We start from the raw sequence: 26,080 nt of genomic DNA on the forward strand, positions 1-26,080 counted from the left end.
GTCTTATTGAGTCTCGAAGAACAAAAGAAATTAAATAACCGGATCTAAAAGTTGTGTTAGGTCATAATGAGAATCTGCTGAAATAGTAATGTGGCAAGGCCGAAGAACGATGGGGGCAATGCGGTGTGGTAACTGTCCATACGACTAAGCTTACAGTATACGTACTACAACACAGTCTTTAGGATACAGAGGCAGGAAGCTTGATGAAAGGTTTCGTGACAGGTGTGTTTCTCTGGCACAACGAAACAACGTTAGTGAAAACAGCAGGAGAACTAAACTATGTCTTGATCACCTTCTTTTTTATGCTATGTACAACCAATGCCGTCTGCAATATGCAGAGGTAGATATACCAGTAAAATCTTTCGTGTTTGGGGTTTTTGTGTAGTAAAACAAGAAACTGTGATTGGAAACTTAACAACGATCACTGATCTATGTCTTATTCAATGGTATTCTTCGACGTTACCCGGTTCCTTTGCACTGATCCTTCGACCCACTAATAATTTCTGCGGAATATTTGTGTAGGTATCACTGCTATTTGTTGTTTCATATGAGGTGTTAGAAATGTATAACCGAATAATAGTAACACATAAATAAAATGTAATGCTAACAAATTATATAATGTTAACAGTTAAAATTGGTTTCTTACAAATTCAGGTACCCGCAGTATCAAAATATGAATGTCCTCTTCGGCTGTAACACATATGCCTAACCCTATTTTACACGGTTAAGATTTTTGCAGTAAATTTATTACATTATACGAAAAATATCAAGTTTTTCGATTAGTGAACCCGTCTGCCAATATTCCAGAGCTAGAAAAGTACGATGTGCAAAATACAATATACCGTAGATGATATTGTCCTGGTATCTCGGTCGGATGAGTCCAAGTCCCTGGAGTGTACCGTAATTCAAGTACCCAGATTGCGAGCTAAGTTCTTTGCGACCTTCCCCTCTACAAGTTCTGTGTTTGGTTTTCCTTACCTTTTCATATTTTCATTCCATACAAACTAAGGATATATTACACCAATGTTGTCTCCAAAAATTTATATATCGGAAATAAAATGTCTTACTATAAGCAAACAACGATAATGTTCTATTATTTGTAAATTAATATAAATTTTCCAATATACGTAACTGTTTCGTAATTGCAGTTTATAGTGTACAGGCGCTTTTAAACCTGTTATCTTTTTCAGCGCCGCTTGGTGGTGAGTTACATTAATGGGCATAGCTTATAAACCTTCTCCGTGGAAAAATACGTATAAATACAAATTTTCATAATGGTCTGTCTAATATTTTGCGATTCCATAAAGGAAAAACACACAAACATTCATTTATATATATATATATATATATATATATATATAGATTGCAAAGACATCATCAACATATCATATCCACTTTCTTAGGAAATATTTCATTTAAATGTTAGCTGCATTATAAAAATAACTCATTAAATATTTGCAATAAAACACGAAAGAGGATTTTCCATCGCTGCACCATCATTATGAGTATAGTATGATTATTTAAACTGAAAAGTATTCTGATTCATACATAGGTTTATCAACATGGAATATTCATCAAATTTTTCTTTCTGTAAATTTATAGAAAGAAACCAATTCAAAACTATTTCCATTGTATCTATAATTGGAACTTTATGACACAGTGATATTAACTCAAAAGATATAGAATATTTGCCTTATTCTATATAAATGTCTTTAATTATTTGTATACAATCATACCTATTCTGTACTGAAATTGAATGAAGAGTTTTTAAATTTTGAAGTGATTTGATAACTATTGAGATAAGATATAGTTGGAGAGTTTATTTTTGACAATATTTAACGCATTCCATTTCCAGGTTTATGTATTTTTTTAAGGCAATCGAATTTTGGGATTGGAAACTATCTATCTAACTAAGTTTTCTGTGTAATAGGTGGTATATAAAATCTATTCAGTTTTGTAAGTTTTCTGAAATAGATTTATTTAACTTACTGTATGTATAGGATTTTTTAACATTTTTTGAATTGTCTTTACTTACTTAAAATTTGTTCTACTCTTAAAAAATATTAGTTTTTGTCTGTAATAAAAATAGTATTACTTTTGTCAGTTTACAAATAAAATACATCCTCATCTTTTATACTTGTTACAGTGTAATCGAGTTTGTTGTGTATTTTATAGGAAGGTTTTGCCTCATTTATACTTTTAGAAACAGTAGAATATATATGAGGTCTAATTGCAATTTTCTTACTGTCATCTAAATTTTTAATTTTGTTTTCAACATTTATTATCATATTTTCGTTATAGTTCTTACTTTTTAGATTGAAATGTAAACCTTTATACAAAATATTCATTTCTTCTTTAGAAGAAGCTTTCTGACTACAAGTTACAAACCAATTGTTTGACTTTAAAAAGCGATTTCTTTTCTTCATAAGGCACAGGTTCATTGCTACTCTTAAGGCATTTAAATTTATTTTCTTAATTTTGTTGTTTATTTTTATATCTGAACCCAATACTTTCAAGAATGGTAAAGTACTTCTCTTTAACTCATGATAAATAATTAATAATGGTTTAGTTATTTCTAATTGTTACTCTAAGGCTTGTATGGCAAGTTTTCTTGCTTAGAGTAAGATTTTTCATTCCAAAACTAATCTAATTTAATTTTGAATTATATACGACTTTATCTGTAGTTTTATAATTGATTGGCATGCTAAATATTTTTGAAAGAAGTTCCTCACACAATACACTTCAACTCATGGGAAACATTTTACATTAAGAAAGATCAAGACTAACTTATCAATGATGAATACCGACCTATTCAAAATTAAATTCTTTTATAATCCTCCAATATTATTCAATTAACTAAAAGTTTATTTAAACATCTCTAAATAACTAATTTTTTCTCTATGACCTTATTTCGCAAAGTTTATATAGTTAGGCGTTACATATTTTATTAACAAATGTACAATGTTAGAATAGAATATGATGGGAAAATGTTTAATAGGAACAGCAAGGAACTAATGCATAATGAACCTTTATTCAACTATTTCTATACTTGATATTTAGGTAAACCTTATAAGCCCTGAACCTTAAAAGAACTGCTATCTGGTTGCATTTCTAAAATACGTACATTCATAGTCGATTATCTTAAACGGGACATCTATAAGAACCAAAAATAAACTGTCAAAATTAATTTTAATTAGAAAATCATACAACTACTTTATATCAAACTACAAAATATATATCACAATAATGATATGGAATATCTAGCAGACAAAGTAAAGATTATTTCAATACATTACAACTCTGTTAGTATTGTTTTATTGCGTACTGTATATTTATTTTCAATGCTTCATTTCCTAACGTTATTTTCAAAACTTGCTTTATACCTGGAGTAATAAATTACCACCAAGTACTTAGCTGCAAAGTTTTGGGGGTCCACATTAAATAATTATTTTTTCATATCATAATAAAGGCCAGATGGAATGTTTATAGTGTACACTGTACATTTCAATTCCTAGTTTAAAAATCAATGTCTCTTTTAGGTCATGCATGGCCGTCTCTCCATGCTTCGCAAATTAATCCTTGCAAATAAGCAGACTGAGAAAAGTACTAATAGTTTCTATAAAAGTTGAACTACTGATGATATGTTTAATTCTACTCTCAATGCCCTGATGCGAATTATAAAACCAAAAAAACTAAAGGCATAAAAGAAGCTAAGTGTAGCTTCCTATTGAAACCTTAGGGTTAGATTTAGCTGTTAGCCTCATACTAAAGTGGTAATTTATAGTATGAACATTGTAGCTGCTACTACCTCACTGTTCCAGGTTTGGAGCTGGTTTCTGTTTCACGGTTGTGTATGCGGCGCTCCTCACCAAAACGAACAGGATCTCGCGTATTTTCAACGCCGGCAAGAGAACTGCTAAGCGACCCTCCTTCATCACACCTAAGTCCCAGCTGATTATCTGTAGCGGACTATGCAGTGTACAGGTCGGTGATAAAAGTACATAACGCACTAGATAATCATACGAAACAAAATGGGTACGGATCCAAATATACCTATTGTAAATTTATGTACTGTATGTAACTTATTAGTTACTCAGCACATAAATCATTCATACGTATGAGGTTTGCTAAGGTCCGAAAATTATTTCAAATAGTTCTGAGGTCGAACGGTAGGGCTGCTCCTCGTAACTTTGATTGTTACTGTAAGTGTTACTACCTGATCTTTCACTATGCAGATGTCAGTCCAAACTCCTCCTTATTCTATACTTCACTAATAGCATTGGCTCATTTATCTCTGATGTAACTAATACCATCAAATACACAGTTATATTTATGTGGCTTTACAAGTAGCCTAAAACATCCCGGGCCAGCAGAAAGTGCTACCTCGTCTTCTGTTTGATGTAGTAATAGTTTAAATTACAAAAATTGCTAAGGACGGATTTTTTTAACTACCTGGACAATACATTAAGCAGTTTCATGTGTATACTGCAAACTGTCAGCAATATTAACTTTATATTTAAATGTTAAACAGATTTTTAAATTTACTTGTTTTAACATAACGTCTATAAATTTGATATATATATTGATATCTATATTTTATTAATGAAACAATCCTTGAAGATTGATTTCTATATTTAGAATTCTTTATAATGAAAGTGTATACATCAATAAAGGTTATGTGTGTTTGTTTTGTCTTATGGTTATTTTTAAGATTACAAGCAATGGAACACTACAGATAAGGAAGTTTGTGCAAACAATTTTCATTACTTTAATTTTGCTGGGAAATATTTAACAATATAATTTATAAATATATCTAACTTAAGTCAAAAAATTTTACCATACTTAAATTTCAAGAAATATTTTTTACACTAGATATAAAGATAAGGTAAACATACGTTATTGTGTTTAATATATTAGATTTGTTTCTTAATGTTGCTAACATGTATTTTAGTAAGTGTAGTAAATTTTCAAAACAATTTTTAACAGTAAAATATTAAAGCGGGAATTTTCAAATTTTCATTTTTATTGTCCTTTTTATTTAAATTGGATATTAAAGCATGTATGATTGATAACATAATATAGTAGAAACGTTTTTACAACAGTTATACTATGTTCAAGCATTAATTTTTATAATTTATTACGGTACCGTATGATATGATTCGTTATTTTGTTGAAGACCACGTAACTGGTGTTAATCTAGTGGCGCCTACTTTGTTTTTTTAATGCATAACACATTAATGCAAAAGAACGCAAAAATAGCTTAACAAGCATAAGCAACCGCTAAAAAAACTATAGTAATATGATTCAAGGTGATTGTAAAACGTGTGGCGCCAGTTTCCTACACGTATCAAATTTTGAATAATTACTGTATAATTTTGTAACTTAAAACCTTTCTTAAGTGTTCATAATACTCCTTTATATTTTAAATTCACAATTATATCGTATAAATAATATGTAAAAACGCCCTTGAATTTTCAGTACAGACTCTAAATAGGCTGTCAACACTTTACAGCCAACAAACAATCCAAGTGGTAGACTTTTAAAATTTTTGCTAACGAATGGTACAGCAAATGTCGTTAACTTTCAGTGCAAGTTTAATTTCATGATAGGCCTTAAATAAATAAATAACACTAACTTACCCATATCCATTGAAATTTGGTTACAGTTAAGGCAGATCCCCTATGGGGTAATTGAATGCCTCACCTTTAGAGTTAAACTTTTTCTAATTAATCAAAATGTTCTACTTATAGGTTTTCTTACCGACTAAAAACGCACATCTCAAATCCCTAATTATAAATTGTTAATCGGTACGGACTAGGAACATGTGCTCCTCGCTACTTGCTACGAAACAATACATGAGAGAGAGAGAGAGAGAGAGAGAGAGAGAGAGAGAGAGAGAGAGATGCTAAGTACTGTAAACGCCAGATAGATTGAATCTTTTTCCCAATTGGCCTGTTTTATCAAACCTTAAACGAAAGTAGGCCGAGATTTTATAGTACTTAGTCACTCCAAGGGTCAGAATAATTAGCGCGTACTTCTACTGTTAAAGATAATTTAGTTAAATATTTTAAGCATACAAATTTATTTTTAGTTTTTGGACTTTTTTAGGACTATTGGGTAGTCCAGACTGTGCAACGTCAAAATTCACTGCTGCTTGGATGGGTGGCTACTGCTGCTCGGGTGGGTGACTGCTGCTCGAGTTGGTGACTGCTGAGTGGTCCTATGCTTGCAAGCAGTTCGTCTTACTAGCCATGTCGGTGGTTCGCAAGTTATCACTGAAGCAGTTGTTCTCCAGGTTTTTTTCGAAGAGGGTTTCTTGCTCGTAAATTCATCTGAAGAAATTAAATTATCTTACCATTCTTAATGAAGTCTAAACGTCACAGGTTCTGATCAACGCAATCTGGTTCTTTGTGTCGCCGCCGCGTGCCATCCACCACTACCCCACGCGGGAGGACAACCTCCTGATCTGCTCCTCCTACGTGGACGCCTCCCACATGATCGCCTTCGGCTACCCTATCGTCCTCATCATCGTCTGCACCGTGTACGCCGTCAAGACCCGCAATATCCCTGAAGCCTTCAATGAGTCAAAGCACATAGGTACATACAGAACGCAGTTACTTTCATAGCTCTTACCTTTGTTCAAGGCTAGTTTTTTATAATAAGTTTTGAAATGGAAGTTGTAATAGATTAAATAAGGATTACATTTGTTTTACTATTGAATAGTTTTGATTTCCTCAAATACCGTCGTTATTAATGTGGAGGATTAACTTTTATCTCCTATCTTCTGTTTTAGAATTATTGTCTATATTCAATAATTATAAATATTGCATGCATTGTGGTACATAGTTATATTTAAGACGATTTCATTCCAAGTAGATTGCAGCAAAAGATATTACACTAACGAAAGATCATTGCTTATTTTTCAAATAAGTTCTAATTACAAACTAACATCCTTCTCCCATTTAACATTTCTTGACGTATATTGTGAAATATTATGCTCCAATGAATATTATTTCATGTATAGTATTAAGAGGAATCCAAGAGTTCTTAGATTGATATTGTATAGAGAATAGCACTTTACATTATAATAGCGCTATTAATCGCTACTACTCCCACACAAAAGTGTTTCTTCATGTCTAAAACTAACATCTGAGTGGATCTTAAGATGCTTAGTAATATTATTACAATCTAAAATACACATAGGTAATGTTATAAGTATTTATAAATACACATTTATTAATATACCCAAAATTTATTTGCAAAATACATAATGAGCGATTTTAAAATATCTGGTAAAATAGATACATAAATTAGGCATAAATAAATGTTTACTTCATTTGGAAGTTTATAAAAACTAATAACTTCACTGAATATGGCTTAAACAACATTTATTATTTGATATTATAAAATATAAGATTATATGGTAAACTAACTTAAAAATTTTTTTTCGTTCATGCTTAGTATTATTATATTATTTTACAACAATCGTTCCTCCGTTGTAGGACAATTATCACATCTTATAAAAACTGTATAAACATGAATTGTAACTACTGAACAGTAACGAAGGTATTGCTAAATAGTTCTGGCTCCTTTAGGCCTAGATGAATAAAAAACGCTTATTGACCAATAATTGACCAATACATTTCTACAAATAAAATTTTTAAGGACTTCTAATATTTTTACTGGAATTTTTTTATAACTGGACCGATGCTTTATTAGGACCAAATCTATACCAAACTAACCGATAAACATATCCTTGATATCATAAATTAATTTTCCTAGTTAGAACATGTTCGAATATTAATATTATGTATGAATATTCATTTTTAGATGAAATAATATTATAAAAAAATTAAGTAAAATACGTTGAAAGTCCATACAATACATTTTTTGAAAACTGCTATTGATATAAATAAATAACCTACATAAGAAACACTTTAAATTGTTTCATTAGGTTCCTAAATAACGTAAGAAAATGTTTAAAATATAAACTTTCACCCAATATAATGGAAAGTCTACCAGACGACTTGAGCCAAAATATTTTTTGAATATTTCATAAAATTGTTTGGGGTCATCCGCCAGCTGGGTTTTATATAAATATATACTTTAGAAATGGGTTGCAAAGTTACAGAATCTGCAGGTAATTATCAAGTTATGTTCCCATTTTCCATACTTGATACAATAGAGACAATTAATTTTAATGTATGTAAAACGTACTATAATAGCCTGTAACAGTTTTATGATATAAACAGGTTTCACGATGTATACTACGTGTGTAATCTGGCTAGCCTTCGTACCTCTTTACTTTGGCACTGGCAACCACATGCCCTTGCGTATCACCTCAATGTCAGTGACCATCAGCCTGTCCGCCAGCGTCACCATCGCCTGCCTCTTCTCCCCCAAGGTATAGTCAACCAGTCAAACGTTCACCAGGGTAGTATAGAAGTATGTCTATAGATTAATCTTGCTAGCCTTCGTGTCTCTTTACTTTGGTACCGGCAAGCACACAACCTATCCTAGAAACACTGTAACGTAGAGCATTTGTCTATTGAGCAGTCTGGCAAGCATCGTGGCTCTTTACTTACGCACCGGCAAGAACACGCCCTTACATAGAAGAAACGAAGCTACATAGAAGAATATATTTCTATAGTTAAAATACTTACCTATATTTTACGTTAATCGATAGCATGCAATTATTAATACAATATGAATAAAAACAGTAATTTAAACAAAATACTAAGAAAATTTTAAAAATATTTTTATTTCGTTATATTAACAAATTGTCTGAACAAACTTGCGATGGAATTGGATAACATCTTACTATTATTTTGTATGTATACTATTACACAAATTACACTTTTATAATGTATTAAACAGTTCGAAATAGAAACAGTTTTTGAATATTTACATAAGCGTTTGAGACTTTAAACAATGTATATCACGTGTTATTCTGAATTAAGGCGAAACTTAATTTTTTATTAACGGTTCATCACACGAGTTCAAAGTTACAATTTTATTAGAATTCAATCAGAATAAAGAGTAAAGTTGGGTCAAAGCTAAATGTAACTTTAGTAAATAAATGTACAAAAGGAAGCTTAATTATTCCTGAATTTTGTAACAAAAGAGAAGATTTATTGGAATTCTGACAAAAAGGTAACTCTGTTTCCAGTCGCTTCCAGAATAACAGCCATTATTAAGTGGAGTAGCGTTGGTTGTTTAAGGGCAAGTGTTTAAAGTGATTTGACTAGTTCGGTTGTTTATTATCGCTTAAAATACATTTGTGTTTTTTTATTATTTATATTCAGTTGTGCATTCCTGTATATTCGGTACTCTTAAATTAAAAGATTAATTATCAATGTTGTCAGCTGTACATCATACTAATACGGCCTGAGCGCAACGTCCGCCAGAGTATGATGCCAGGAGCCTCCTCTCGATACTCCGCCACTCTCAAGTCCGGCACTAGCGGCAGTGTCATGGTTGCCGCAGTCTCCACTACTCACAGGCTCTCTCAGCCCTTCATCGCAGCAACTGATACATTAGGTAGGTTATACAGTATTTAGATACGTTCATCGTAAATATCAGTTTTATAATATTTCATTTTGACCTAAACACAATTGTAGTCCAGTTATATACTGAGAACAAAGTCCATTCAATAAACAATTGATACTTTGGAATTTAATTTGGTTTGAAATTTACAAATATAGAATCGTAGTTGAAGTCTACTTTTACTGCCTTATTATCAAGTTATAACGTACTATTTCAGTTGACAGTACGATGTTATGAGCAAAACTGTAGCCACTTGTAGAATGACAAAGATGAAGAAGTTAATAATAAGTTACATCTACTGTACCTACAATTAAATTCTTCATTCACACATATGATTTGTAAAATTTTACAAAACATATACAGATATTGTGTTTTGTCAAGTAACATAATGGAGTAATGTATAATCAATGAAGGAAAAGCAAGAATTAGATACCTTAATTTTCTAATTAAAAATTTAAAGGAAGTCAAAAATTAAACTCGAGAAACTCCGTAAGACAATAAAGCACTGAACTCTTTAGGTTTGTCAGCGATCTCTTAAACCCACAAAATGAGGTTTCTGCACTTATTCGTTCCGGTAACTTATTGAACAACCGAATACCAAAGTAAAACGGACTCTTCTCAATCTTGGCCGTTCTGTGCTGTGGAAAGCATAGTTTAGTTTTATTTCTTGTATTAAAACCATGGAGGTCTGTTGTTTTAGGAATTTCATCAAGATCTTTATAAGTAAGAATAAGAACTTTTTGTGTATATATATATATTATATATATATATATATATATATATATATATGTATATATATATATATATATATATATATATATATATATATATATATATATATATACATATATAATGACCTACGTAACAATGTTTGATTATTTACCTAATGAAAAATACTTATAACGGGAATGATAAAGTTTTAACAAAACAAACAATAAAGTGTGGAAAGGTATAAACCCCACTTGAAAAAAGTACTAGTAGCTGAACAGACCATTAGTATGGGACAGTGCCTTCAGTGGTGACGGACAAAATCCTTCCTCTGAGATACTACGAATTGGTAACATGTCTAGATTATTGATAGTCTGTTCACGAATCCCTTAGAGAACTATAATATTACAGTCATTACGAGTCATCCTGTTATCACCTTGACCGCTGCCTTATAAAAACATCGTTTGCTCGGTTATTCCACGTGTACTGGATAGTATTAATCATACTATCTTATACTTAACTCCATATTGACGTGATTATTTTTATATTAACTCTCGAAACTGTTACTAGGCTCAAGATGTATTGACATCGAAATGTGCGCCGACTTTGCAGCAAAGAAGCCGGCTCTGGTGAACAGGTCTACACAGACTATCCTTCCGCCGGCTGCAAGCAACAACAACCACGCGCCTGACGACCTGCTGCCCAACAACAAGATGTTGAACAATATCATTGGGAACGGTCCTCTGGACGGTGTGCAACTGTAGCACAAGGCCCAGTCTAGAGACGGCGATGTGGGGTTATAGCAGGCTCTACCACCTGTTCCAAAGACTCAAATATTTCCAACATATTGTACTTATTTTAAAATTATTTTTTGGGTATAATTATTTTTATGGTATAGGTTTTAAACTTTGTAAAGTCGTTTTAGAATAAATATTAACCTTCGTACATTAAAGGTATATTACAGATAGTTTTTTTTTAGTTAGTATTACATTAATATACCCAATCAAAACATTGATACATTTTAGTACAAAGTACAGTATATGACATATGTTTTATGAGTAAGACAACTATTGATTGTAATAGACCAATTTATTTTTGATTTAACACTTTTTCAAAATTTTTTGTTATTCTTGTATAATACTATTTGAGAATAAAACTTAGTGGTTTGAACATAGAATTTTCATCTGATACCAGTACACTTATTTTTATAGCTAAAAGCTAGGTTAATAAGTCTTATTGTAAATATATGTGTAAATACTTAATTATTGTAAAGGGTTCTGTAATATTTTTAACTGTAGAATAATAGATTTCCTTGTAAATATTACAGTTCTTAGCTTCCGGGAAGTGATAATCTTGACTCCCGGTCGCAATGAGCCCTGCGACCGGAAGTCGGGACACACTAGACCGGAAGTTTCCCGTGTTTCGACTGTTTACTGGTGCGTAATGTGATATCTGTCATATGTTCATTCTCTCTAAATAGTAAGTTACAGAGTATTGAACACTTTAACAAAATAGTACAATAGAAATACGATTTCTTCACAATACGTAATTTAAGTTTTACTGTCTACAAAAATATAGTATATTAAAGGTGACTTTCTTTTAGATTCATAAAGTAGATCTGGCAGTTGCATTATTATATCATTTAGTAACAGACCAATAAATAAAAGAGGTATTTTATTGTTAATATAAATAATAAATGGTGTACGTTATGTTAATTTACCAATGGGTTTATACGTTGTGAAAGAACCGTACGCTAACAGACATTGTATTGTAATAAAATAAAATATGGTATTTTTTATGGTCGTGTTATATTTTTAATACACCTTATAAAACACCGAGTTTTTTTTTAACTATTGACTTATAATCTCCATCCTTATTCCCGTTTTAGCAATGGTGGCATGGTTTTGTTAAGAGGTTAACAATAGGTAATTCCATGGCCTGTACAGTATCAAAATTTGTTTTAATATGGTGTGTTAAGACAAAATAAAAATATCATACCAAATATCATGGATTTACTTTACAGTTTCTTGTTAGGAAACATTTGATTAGATATGTTAGTTTTCGAAGAATAAATTAGTGCAGAATAAAAAGTATAAATCAGAACCGTACATAATTTTTAAATTTAGTGTATAATTTATTTACTATGACGCAATTCAGTATTTAAGTACTGCATTAAAATAAAAATTTGAATACTATAGTAGAGTTTGTATTAGGGAAAGAAAATAGTCTAAGTAGCCTCTGTTGAAGTAAACGGAGTTTAAAAGTAATAAAATGGTCTTATTCACTCTTAATAAATATTTTTTAAATACATAAAAAATATTTGTTTATTTAACTAATATTTTTGTATTAATTATAATTTTCCAAAACAGGAATAAATCGATAAACTACAAGAAAGGTTAATTTGTACCTTTATTTTCAACTTTTACTAAATAAATTTATTCAGTTTTAAAACTCTTTCCTCTAACATTTATAGTTATTTATAAGGCATAATTATCCACTGGAATTAACGCTCAAGCTGAGTAACAGATTAAGTTATACCAACTAAGTTTACTGTTAATTAATATTTTATTATATAATTTTAATTCCCTAAGTTCTATGGAGTGAATCCCAGATTCGTGAGTATTGGTTTGGTGATTTCAACTGGAATAATAGCAAAAAGTGGTCAAAAGATGCATTTTTTCTGTAGAAACCAAGAAAAAAGTGGGAGTACCCATATCTACCAAATTTAGTATTTTTAATAAGCTTCCTTTAAATTGTAACGTTTATTTCTTTCATAAAAAATTGTAGAATAATAATATTACATGACATACTGCATTAATGTTAAGTACCAAAAAAATTTAAAATCATGTTATTTATCGCAATTTCTGATATACAAAAAACAGGGAAGTAAGAAATAATCATTCTTCAAAATTCTAAACAGTTTTCAGTATTTGTAAAATATTCTTATTTTGTTTTTAACAGTCTTGAATTGATAAACTTTACTTTATTAATCATTAATGAATAATTATTCGCATATCATTACTCTAGGTTTATTTAGAAGTGAATGGTGAACTAATCAATAAGTAAAATAAGTTATTAAATTCCATAAACGTAGGATAACGATGCTTATGTATAACGCATTTGTCTGCCCTACAGGATGAATATGGCCATACATATGACTCTCGTTTACTATTGAGATATATATTGTATACTGCAGAAAGGACTGCTGGTATATGTAACATATAACGTCTGCCTGACAATATACTTATAACCATACATGCAACTCCTGATTACCATTGGAATACACGAATAATACAGATAGGACTGCTAACCCATATAATGTATTTTTCTGACCTACAGCATGGTAATGGTATACGTACGACTATGGTATAGATATGACCTCGATTAGCATTGGGATACACGAGTACTGAAGATAGGACTGCTAACCCATATAATGTATTTTTCTGACCTACAGCATGGTAATGGTATACGTACGACTATGGTATAGATATGACCTCGATTAGCATTGGGATATACGAGTACTGAAGATAGAACTTTTGCCCCATATAATGTATTTTTCTGACCTACAGCATGATAATGGTATACGTACGACTATGGTATAGATATGAACTCGATTAGCATTGGGATACACGAGTACTGAAGATAGAACTGTTGCCCCATATAATGTATTTTTCTGACCTACAGCATGATAATGGTATACGTACGACTATGGTATAGATATGACCTCGATTAGCATTGGGATACACGAGTACTGAAGATAGAACTGTTGCCCCATATAATGTATTTTTCTGACCTACAGCATGATAATGGTATACGTACGACTATGGTATAGATATGACCTCGATTAGCATTGGGATACACGAGTACTGAAGATAGAACTGTTGTCCCATATAATGTATTTTTCTGACCTACAGCATGATAATGGTATACGTACGACTATGGTATAGATATGACCTCGATTAGCATTGGGATACACGAGTACTGAAGATAGGACTGTTGCCCCATATAATGTATTTTTCTGACCTACAGCATGATAATGGTATACGTACGACTATGGTATAGATATGACCTCGATTAGCATTGGGATACACGAGTACTGAAGATAGAACTGTTGTCCCATATAATGTATTTTTCTGACCTACAGCATGATAATGGTATACGTACGACTATGGTATAGATATGAACTCGATTAGCATTGGGATACACGAGTACTGAAGATAGGACTGTTGCCCCATATAATGTATTTTTCTGACCTACAGCATGGTAATGGTATACGTACGACTATGGTATAGATATGACCTCGATTAGCATTGGGATATACGAGTACTGAAGATAGAACTGTTGCCCCATATAATGTATTTTTCTGACCTACAGCATGATAATGGTATACGTACGACTATGGTATAGATATGAACTCGATTAGCATTGGGATACACGAGTACTGAAGATAGAACTGTTGCCCCATATAATGTATTTTTCTGACCTACAGCATGATAATGGTATACGTACGACTATGGTATAGATATGACCTCGATTAGCATTGGGATATACGAGTACTGAAGATAGAACTGTTGCCCCATATAATGTATTTTTCTGACCTACAGCATGATAATGGTATACGTACGACTATGGTATAGATATGACCTCGATTAGCATTGGGATACACGAGCACTGAAGATAGTACTGTTGCCCCATATAACGCATTCGTCTGGTTGACAACATAATTATGGCTACTACTAATAATCTCGATTACCATTGAGATACATGGATACTATAAATATGACTGCTACTCCAATATAACATATATGTCTGCTTGGAAAAATAATTACTGTCATAATTTTGACTATTGATTACCATTGGGAAAGACGAATGATATAGATAGGACTGCTCCTCATATAAGGTATTCGTCTAACTGACAACATGATTACGGTGATAACTCTTATATAAACAGACCTGTTTGCTTATTTACTTAATAATCAATTTACAAATGCTACATTACTGTTGTTAAAATTGTAACGTAATTTATTTTTCAAACAATAAAATACAATAATTCTTATTATGAACTTTGTTCCAAAATAATTTATTACATTACTAAATTGCGTAAAAAGCATAGAAAATATTTAATTACTAACAGAATGATGAGGAAATATAAAACACGCATAACAATAATCATGTGTAAAGTGCGTTGTATCATTCTGCAAGCCCTTAGTACCGCTTTGATTTAAATTTAGTCTGTAAAGCTTTACACCTGTAGCCCTTACAGCAGATATTAATCACTGCCGTGGGAATGAAAGCCGTAGGCTCTCTGTTACAGTATCGCTACCGTATTCCAAGTCTCAGTGAAGGTAATTTAATTGGTATTAAAATGGATTAATTAATTAAAACGTATTATTTTTTCGGAGAGGTGATTCAACAGTAATTACATTTCAATGGCCATTATTATTGTAATTAATTTGTTGCGTCATTTTCAGTGAAATTCGTTTCATCAGAATTAATTTGCATCGTTTTATTATATTGATCCAAATTTTGAGTGAGATGGATCAACGATGAAATCGCTGTGCTTAAAATATACTGTAAGCAATTGAGCAGTAACGCATAGTTATAAAACTGCGTTTTGATTAGAATAAAGTTAGGACATGAGAATCAGTATTATTTTAAACACTATAGTTGCCGTTCTGAAGAAAAATATTCAATGTTTTATTCTTCCGCAAAAGTTTTATTACTGAGAAATATCGTTTTAAGTTCAGAATATTTCGTGAGATATAGGAGAAGAGGATACGTTGTAATAAGAAATACTTTTTTTGTTTTTTACTTACATAAAAATATGAATTCCTTATTTGAACTATACAATTCAGTTATAACAATATTAAAGGTGTATTGATTTTTTTCCTGTAAAAACACACGGTCTAAAATAATATAATATAATAATATATGACAACCCAAAAGTACTACACATTGTTATTACAGAAATCCTTTTGTATGTAAAATCTTCAATTCTAAGGTAACGATTATGTCTCGAAAGTGGTGATGGAATTCAATGGCCCATTACAGCTCAAATAAGTTGGAGTAGAAAGGAGCCAATCAAATTGCGTCCCACCTCATCGCCTGTGGCCACATGGTACTGCCTGTTCTAATTGTCTCGCTCTCTCTTTCTCTCTCTGCCATCGTTCAGTTCATTATTCACTGTTCTAAGGGCAGGTCCATTTTAAACTCTCTAAAACTCATTTTATGTACACCTTAAAAACATATTTGTGAAGCTACTTACCTTTACATTATATCATAAAATGTTACGTGTGTGCGCGCGCGCGTGTGTGTGTCCAAATAAAGTTACTTCATGTCACGTCTAAGGATTTTTAAGGGAATGTCATTTGGAATCTTGACGTAATCTCAGAAGGTTGTTGCAGAAAACGTATGGCATAAAATGGTAGTTGAAAATTTCTGCACTCAACAGGTCTCGACACTCAACCCTTTCCTGCTGCTTCAGAAAGATTCGACATTGGCTCTAACAGGGACGATATTCAGACCGTTATTCCAAACAAAGATCTGTTAAAACTGTTGACTGAACTTATGGTCACCGGAAGAAACTACATCTTGACAACTTATTCTACTTTGTTGCTCTATATCATGTTTCAAAGTACTCCACTTTTATCTGCAACTATAATTTAGACTAAGACGCTTCTCACAAGAAGTCTGATGTAAAAATTCTGGAAATTAAAAAGTTAAATCTCTACACTCTACCCAACCTCATTGCTCAATAGCAATTCCAGACTTCCTGTAAAAAGGACGTTGATCGGACCATTACTATAAACAACGATATAATATGTGTGGCAAGTTATGGTCATTTACACTCGTACAACTCGACATCTTATTCCACCTTGTCTCTTCACGTCATGTATTTCAACAGGAATATTATCTGCAACCCTAATACAGAATAAGAAGATTTCCACCGCAACTCTAATGTTACATAATTATTGGAAAAAATCCAATTTCCATACTCGGCCCTGTTACAACAAGATGGAGTTTTATTTTACCTATGACAGTAAGGTCACTCAGACGGTTAGCATAAACAATAATAAGTGTCCTATTATCTGTGAAGTAAGTTGTGACAATTGGGGAGAACTACATTTCAGCGTCTTATTACATATCATTTCTCCAAGTCGTGATTTACAAGACTCAAACAGGAGTTTGTTTACCCTAATATTGACTACGGTATTTCATACAGCAATTGTGGAGTATATGATTTAGATTTGAAGAATCTCAATCTCCTCAGTCATTACGCTCGTTACTCCAGGACGGATGTTTGAAATTGCCGCTAATAGAGAGGCACTCTGACTATTACCATGTTTCCCTAGCATCTGTAATGTAAGGTGTGGAAATTAAAAGAAAACTGCATGTCGAAATAATGTCTGTCTCTTTGATCCATTGCTCGTTTCGGAGTAATCCTACTTAACCGTTTTCTGAAAATCTGATGTAAACTAGGAATCATTCCACATAACTGTGAGCTAACTTATAGTTCCTTTAACAATTTTAAACTCGAAAATATAGCCTGTTCTATATAAAATCATTTGGAGTAAACCACTACGGTACACCTGTGTGTTGATTACACAAGTTTCATCCAAATCGGGTCAGAAGTTTCGGATATACATAAAAATTAAAATCGAAACAGGTCGAATTGTAACTTCCTCCTTTTGAAGTCCGTTGAAAATGTACTGAAAGTTCTTTGTTTAAAGTTTGTTATTGGCAATGGTCTGGTTCTATTAGCCGTTCATTACTTTCCCAACTGCATACCGCTCGCGAAGATTTGTTTATATACTTGATAATAAAGATATTGGGCGATAGTTTACATTCTCATTTTTAACCCTTCTTACAAATAGGCCTTACAACTGGTGTCTTAAAGTGTCACTGGCAGGGAGAGATCTATAGCCTTGGTTAACGCTAAGGTCAGAGAATGTAAACCTATATACCTAATTCCATCTATAACAGGTGTTTTCGATGCTATTACTGACTATTAGATCCTTTATTTCCTTTTCACTGGCTTGTGTCTATACAGGTTATGCTACTTTTTTCCTTTTCTGATTATTGATTTCTCAAGGGTTACAGTAATTTTTTACAAAAAGATTTGTAGATATATATGTATATACTTTTTATTGTCAGATTAACTATAATCGCATAAGTTATAAAACCGCAAATTCAAAATGTAAAACACTGAAGGTAACACAAAATGTGGCAAATGTACCAACTTACCTACAGACAGAGACTATGCTACTTGTAGGTTATGTCGTAAAGGTTATCATTTCGAAGAATGTGGCACAAAGGATAGATTATTGAGATGTCGTTATAAATCTGGTAAGGATTTATGATTATGTGCTTTTGCAAATATACTTGTACGCTATGCAATTAATTAATTAATTTATATTTAGTTTGTATTAGTACTATTTCTATTTAAACAGGCCTGAATTAATAAATATAATTATTTATTTCATACAATTGCTGCACATAATTAAATATATAGCAATACAATTGTTTATATTGTTAAAAAAACTAATAATTTGTATTCAACTGTGTCCAATCAGCCGCTTTCCACCACAGCGCAAAATATATAGCAAGCTTAATATTGAGTTTGTTTCCTTAACAAAATGTTAACGGAATAAAAGTTACATACCAGTTACAGTAGCCTAATGAGCGGCCAGCCGCAAGAGATGGGCAGACACAGGTGTCATATCCGGTGACAATGTGTTTCCAATCAGCCGCTTTCCACCATAGCACAAAATACATAGCAAGCTTAATATTGGTTTTGTTTCCTTTACGAAACGTTAACGGAATATAAGTTACATACCAGTAACAGTAGCCTAATGAGCGGCCAGCCGCAAGAGATGGGCAGACACAGGTGTCATATCCGGTGACAATGTGTTTCCAATCAGCCGCTTTCCACCATAGCACAAAATACATAGCAAGCTTAATATTGGTTTTGTTTCCTTTACAAAACGTTAACGGAATATAAGTTACATACCAGTAACAGTAGCCTAATGAGCGGCCAGCCGCAAGAGATGGGCAGACACAGGTGTCATATCCGGTGACAATGTGTTTCCAATCAGCCGCTTTCCACCATAGCACAAAATATATAGCAAGCTTAATATTGGTTTTGTTTCCTTTACAAAACGTTAACGGAATATAAGTTACATACCAGTAACAGTAGCCTAATGAGCGGCCAGCCGCAAGAGATGGGCAGACACAGGTGTCATATCCGGTGAAAATGTGTTTCTAATCAGCCGCTTTCCACCTCAGAGCAAAATATTTTAATGAATAGAGCAAAAATGTCATATTTTATTTGAATGAAAGTTATAAATTAAAATCTCCTTCTTTTTTTATAATAAACCCTTCAAACATATCATCGATTTCAATTCTACTGAAAAATTAATGTGATTTTGTTTTATTATTTTACTTATTTTTTATTTTCGATCCATGGATTTATTTCTTTGTGATATAAGAAAGTTTCATATTATTAGGTATTTGGTTACTAATTATTCAGAATTTTTTATACTGTACTTATTATACAAATTCTTAATTTTCTCTTCTTTAATATAAAATGTTTAATCCTATATGTTCAGTTAGAATTTTTTTTGGAATGTACATGTGATTTTTGATTTAATTTTAATTTTATACAAATGCAATGCATATTAATTCTTACGTTGAAGTGTAAGTTGAAAATTTACAGATAGTGTTTGTTTTAATGCTACTTCAAATATTTTACAAATGTAAGTCAAAATTAACAAGAAGAAATTAATTTACTATAGCTTATGTAGCAAAATTAATATGTTAATACTTAATTGAATTATCTTTAACTTATGTGAAATATTAAAGTATTGCAAAATATATACTTTTATATTTAATACTGATGTCTATGTTGTGTCTTCTAAAAGGCTCTTTTAGAATTCTTTTATTTAATTTTGAAGACAACTCATTTCTAGATTTTATGAAATTTTCTTATTCATAAATCCACCTGACGTAATTTAAATAGTAACCAAGTCCTTATTGTTTTTATTAGCAACTCTGCAAATTTAAAGATTGTATTTTCTTAAATTATAAATGATTATCAGGAACATGCTACCTAAATATTCAGATAGCTGACATATGTTTTCCAAATAAATGCACAGTTAAAACTTAATAAAAACGTATTTACACAATATGTATAATAATCAATAGATGAATTAAACAAGTGGAAAGTCCATACAAATAATTCTAAAACCAATTTTACAGGGTAAAAGTTTCCACATTATTACAAAAGATGCACCAGTATAAGTTTTTTACAATTTAAATAATGACTTTTTCGGTCATATTTTACGGACCACCACCAATATGTGTTGCTTACAGGACAAAATCATAGGAATGTATGATAAATTGGAGTTGTTCAAATCTAAGCCTTGTTTGTTTTACTTGATTGATGAGTCTGCGCTCTGTAAAAAACCCCTATAAAAAGTTAAAAGTCCTCTTAAGTGTCCTACCTAATCTCTAAACTCAAATGTATAAAATAAAAATAAATAATTTGTACTGCAAAATGATTTAGCATATGTAACTAAAACATACATTTAATAATAAATGTGTAGGGAGTCGCAATCTATTATTAATTGTATTTAATACAATTACATTTTTATTTAATTAGTGTAGTAGCTTACTTATAAACATCAAACTAAATATATATGTATCTTACTAGACATAGTCAATTAATTACTATTCTATATCTATCAGCTTTCTTTCCCCCTCCGCCAAAAGACCCACCAAACGTCACTCCCACCAAATCCAAAACAGAAAGGCCTTGCCTCCAATTCCAAAGGGAACGCTCTTATAAATGTGTCTAATGTACTGCAAAATAGATTTATTTTTAATAGATTGCATTGCGAAATGGAGTATAAAAATCTCCTTGATAACACTAACAAATTACAATAAAATGTGTTCTTATGCAGATATTTATTAAAACTTAATTATAAAACAAAGGAGCATCGGACATTGCGGTTCCCTAAACAAATGGCACATTAAGTCGGTAATAAAGTACATTTGTGGCAATGCCTTGATTTTATTAAAAGACAATGTAAAAACTTTCGTTCTGAGCTAACATTAAAATGTTTGCCTTCAAGTACGCATGCGTTGTGTGAAACTCAATTCTGCATTACTTCACGGAAGCAATTGAGGAAATAGAAAAAAAAACTCTTAAAATTTTTATATCAGAAACAACCTTTATTTTTAAGTACGCAGATTTTTAGCCTACACAATAGAAGTAGACCGGTTGATTCGTTATGTATATTATCCGACATTACCAAGTTAAATGTGGTCCTTATGAGTTGTGCAAGTTGTGATGCAGGTTATGCTCGCCCCAAACTTATCTTCGATAATGTACTTTCTTAAATCAGATCGAAACCATTCAGTCGTACTATTCTTGGTTAAACTGTCCTAAGAAGCATGCAACGACTCAATGTCAGGTAGTATTGACATTTTATCCGATAATAAATCACGTTTCCGGACACAAGTAGTCCTTCAATTTTAAACTTAATTATTTAAACGCACTAAAACACTAGCAATGTAGGTTATTTTAATTTATTTGAAAACATTATAAATAAATACAGTGATTTATTATTATATAATATACAAGTACGCCACAACATGTGTCGCGTAACAGCCTTCTTTGAGATTGCATGCCAAACTTCAAGTCTATCGCTCATTTCATTCTGCGGACATACAGAGAGCCAGACAAATACTAGTTTCATTGATGAGGTTATTCATTTTATAATACATCACAAACTTGACACTGAAGACAGGAATATTTTTAAAGAAATTTAATCAATATTATTGGTTATACTGTATAAATACAACTATTTTCTGCGAGGAAGAGTAAACTCCACCTAACTGGCGGTACACAAGCATGGTCTGTTATCCACCAATCTCTGAGTCACTCATCTCCAAGTAATACCCTCGAAACAGCAGCCTCTTATAAAATAATTAAAATCAACTCTATTGAAATGATACGGCTTGCATAATGGCCTATTCGTTCCCATACAACTTCAATAATATTAAAACATTTATCGCTGTAACCTAACTCGTATGTCAAGTCCAAATTCAAAATATCTCAAAAGCATAAATGCAGTACAATACTGTTACTTTAATGTTGTAAAATGAATATTCCACAAAGTTCGCCTACTGATTAAAAAGTAAAAGGATACTAAGAGACTTTCAATGATATTATATCTCTAATTTGTTTTTTTATCTCTCATCTTTGTATACAAGTAGAATATTTTTTCTGTTTGCGTGCAAATAAATGGTTAGGTAAATACTTCAACTGTTATACTTACATTTGTAAGTTAACGACCAAACCAAAAAGGTCGTACAAGGCCAACCAGACCTAACCAGGTAACCAGGCTTAGGTCTTATTTACGTTTTGCCTAAACCAAAATTGGTTATTACAAGTAAACGGTTTCTTCTTCGTTTGCGTTCTTTTATACATATTACGACCTTATTTGTTCCATTAGACACTCTCACATCCCATAATTCAATGTTTTATGTGATAAAATATGTTTATACTATTATAAAACAAATTTTTGTACGTTATCGAGTGCAAGTGACTTTTGTTTGTTTGTTACGCTCTCACTCGTATAATATTTAACTGATAATAGTTTTCTAATTTTACAAAGGCATTATTAAGGTCTCTGGTATTAATATACTGGTAGAAACTCTTATTTAGAAAATCCCTCTGGGCTAGGTCCCGTTCTAAAGTTAGGAAAAATACCATCATGGTCTCAAAAGATGCATTAGAGAAAACAATTAATATTATTTATGAAAGAGCCCGTTAAATGCAATGAACTATTTTGTGTAAACATTTTTGTTTCTAACGTATCATAAGTTTAGTTAATTTCGCCACTACCTTTAATGTTTTTACATTTATTGTCTTGAAAGCATAGAGTAAGCGTGATACTAAAAAACATTTCTTGTTTCAGACTTTTATGCAACCGCTCTTGAGCACAGAGTAAAAAACTTCAAGATTAAAATATTAAATGTTTTATTACAAATCTAATTTTACCATATATTTAATATTTATATATTAAGTATGCGGTCCTCGTTCAGTATTGCAATTCAGACATAAAATACAAAATGTTAATTGTCGTTTTATAGAAGTACGCTTCCCAGCCTAGTGTATGTATATACAATGCTCTTTCAAACTTTCAAACTTTTTATTTAAGAATAACTATTTGTTTACAAATCAATTATTCACGTATGGAAGAGATCAGATTTTACATCTTGAATCGTAGTGTTACTGATTTTTTTATAATATTTGAGCTACACTATGCTATATACATATATGATTAGCTTCGTGTACTACACTTAGGTTACTCTTGGCGCTAATGTCCCTTTAAGACGAACAACTGTTCGAACACAGTAAAAGCGAATATTATGGAAAGCTAAAATACATCATTTTGCACAAAATATGATTTTCACACGTCTAACTTAGTCGTGTATCTTTTCTGATATGAATGAGCCGACGTTGTTCAAGTTTCTAATATATCATGGTAGTTACATCTTATAATAATTTTATGAATTAAAAAATAAAGCTGTTTTTATCTACTTTAGGTAATATACTCAGACGGTTTGTAAACCATATAACTTTAAAGCATGATCTATGATCGTAATTTACAATTGTATGGCACCTGTTCATACAAGACATATTACATATATCCTGCACTAGATGCTAATTTGAGAGCGAGAGCGATGTTTAAACAAAAGGCTATTAACTTAGTCCGAAACTTAGAATTTCCAGGACATTGAATTTAGGCTGAACTTATCGTCTCGATCTTGTATTTAACTTCAGTCCGCCAGCAATTTACATGGATGAGATAATTTTCACTGAAAGGTTAGGTGCTATACCAAACAAAAGACTGTTGACAGTCTGAAACAGCTTTCGCGACATTGAATTAGGCTGAACGTATCGTCTCCATCTTGTATTTAACTTCAGTCCGCCAGCAATTTACATGGATGAGATAAGTTTCACTGAAAGGTTAGGTGCTATACCAAACAAAAGACTGTTGACAGTCTGAAACAGCTTTCGCGACATTGAATTAGGCTGAACGTATCGTCTCCATCTTGTATTTAACTTCAGTCCGCCAGCAATTTTCATGAATGAGATAAGTTTCACTGAAAGGTTAGGTGCTAGACCAAACAAAAGACTGTTGACAGTCTGAAACAGCTTTCGCGACATTGAATTAGGCTGAACTTATCGTCTCGATCTTGTATTTAACTTCAGTCCGCCAGCAATTTTCATGAATGAGATAAGTTTCACTGAAAGGTTAGGTGCTAGACCAAACAAAAGACTGTTGACAGTCTGAAACAGCTTTCGCGACATTGAATTAGGCTGAACTTTTCGTCTCGATCTTGTATTTAACTTCAGTCCGCCAGCAATTTTCATGAATGAGATAAGTTTCACTGAAAGGTTAGGTGCTAGACCAAACAAAAGACTGTTGACAGTCTGAAACAGCTTTCGCGACATTGAATTAGGCTGAACTTATCGTCTCGATCTTGTATTTAACTTCAGTCCGCCAGCAATTTTCATGAATGAGATAAGTTTCACTGAAAGGTTAGGTGCTAGACCAAACAAAAGACTGTTGACAGTCTGAAACAGCTTTCGCGACATTGAATTAGGCTGAACGTATCGTCTCCATCTTGTATTTGAATTTGGTCAGCCAACAATTTTCATGAGTGTGATATCTTTCAATACAAGGTTAGGTGCTAGACCAAACAAAAGGCTGATGACAGTATGAAACCACTTCCGCGACATTGAATTAGGCTAAACGTTTCATCTCCATCTTGTATTTAACTTTATTTAGCCAACAATTTTCAAGAATGTGATATCTTTCAATACAAGGTTAGGTGCTGGACCAAACAAAAGGCTGATGACAGTCTAAAACAGCTTCCGCGACATTGAATTAGGCTGACCGTTTCGTCTCCATCTTGTATTTAACTTTATTTAGCCAACAATTTTCAAGAATGTGATATCTTTCAATACAAGGTTAGGTGCTGGACCAAACAAAAGGCTGATGACAGTCTAAAACAGCTTCCGCGACATTGAATTAGGCTGACCGTTTCGTCTCCATCTTGCATTTAACTTTAGTTAGCATACAATTTTCATGAATGAAATAACTTTGGGTGAAATGCTGGACGAAACATAAACACCCGACGTGCTGGACGGAATATAAAGCTTGACAATTTGTATTCTGAAATCAAATTCTAAGGGGGTCATTCTAATTTTCACCAATAGGGCATTCTCGGTCATTTATACGGTGTGCTAAAATTTAGAAAAATTGGGTGATATTGGAAAATAGAGAGCAGTTGTTTATTTTGTGGATGTAGAAATATATGAATTTTTGTGTATGCTTTTGCTCATTTAATTTTTTGTTACTCCTAATATATGTGTAAAATATATTCATAGTAACTTTTGATCAAATATGATAAATAATTTTGAAATAAAATAAAAGATTAACATATTTCAAAACGAATAGTCAGGAAAAACGTGCAAAATAATTTATTGTTGAATCTGGAAAGTTAAAAGTGTTCTGAAAAACTGAATATTAAATTTAATTTAGTTTAGCTACAGTTATCTTTTAATATACATATTTGAAATTGGATATGGTTTAATATACTTATAAAATTATATTAATGAACATTTTAAGCATTATGGTATGGTGTATGGTGGGTACACATAGTCATGCAATATATGTGATTTACATTAGAATTTTAAATTTTGCATTACGGAAATTACCATTCCCGAGTGAACCTTTTAGACAGATAG

At 31.8% G+C, this 26,080-nt stretch overlaps 1 protein-coding gene across 1 annotated transcript in view; it reads left to right on the plus strand.

Annotated features, from left to right (window-relative positions):
- The window catches only part of LOC124366924 (metabotropic glutamate receptor 4-like), a 31,222-nt gene extending 19,170 nt beyond the window's left edge, over positions 1-12,052 (plus strand). The window contains exons 7-11 of the mRNA XM_046823531.1: positions 3,822-3,984; positions 6,384-6,597; positions 8,253-8,404; positions 9,366-9,540; positions 10,825-12,052. Of these exons, the coding sequence (XP_046679487.1) occupies positions 3,822-3,984; positions 6,384-6,597; positions 8,253-8,404; positions 9,366-9,540; positions 10,825-11,018 (898 nt within the window). The 3' untranslated portion in view covers positions 11,019-12,052. The remainder of the gene's footprint in view (positions 1-3,821; positions 3,985-6,383; positions 6,598-8,252; positions 8,405-9,365; positions 9,541-10,824) is intronic.
- Positions 12,053-26,080: the final 14,028 nt, after the last annotated feature.

This window comes from Homalodisca vitripennis, chromosome 7 (genome assembly GCF_021130785.1).
Source record: "Homalodisca vitripennis isolate AUS2020 chromosome 7, UT_GWSS_2.1, whole genome shotgun sequence".
NCBI classification, from domain to species: Eukaryota; Metazoa; Arthropoda; class Insecta; order Hemiptera; family Cicadellidae; genus Homalodisca; species Homalodisca vitripennis.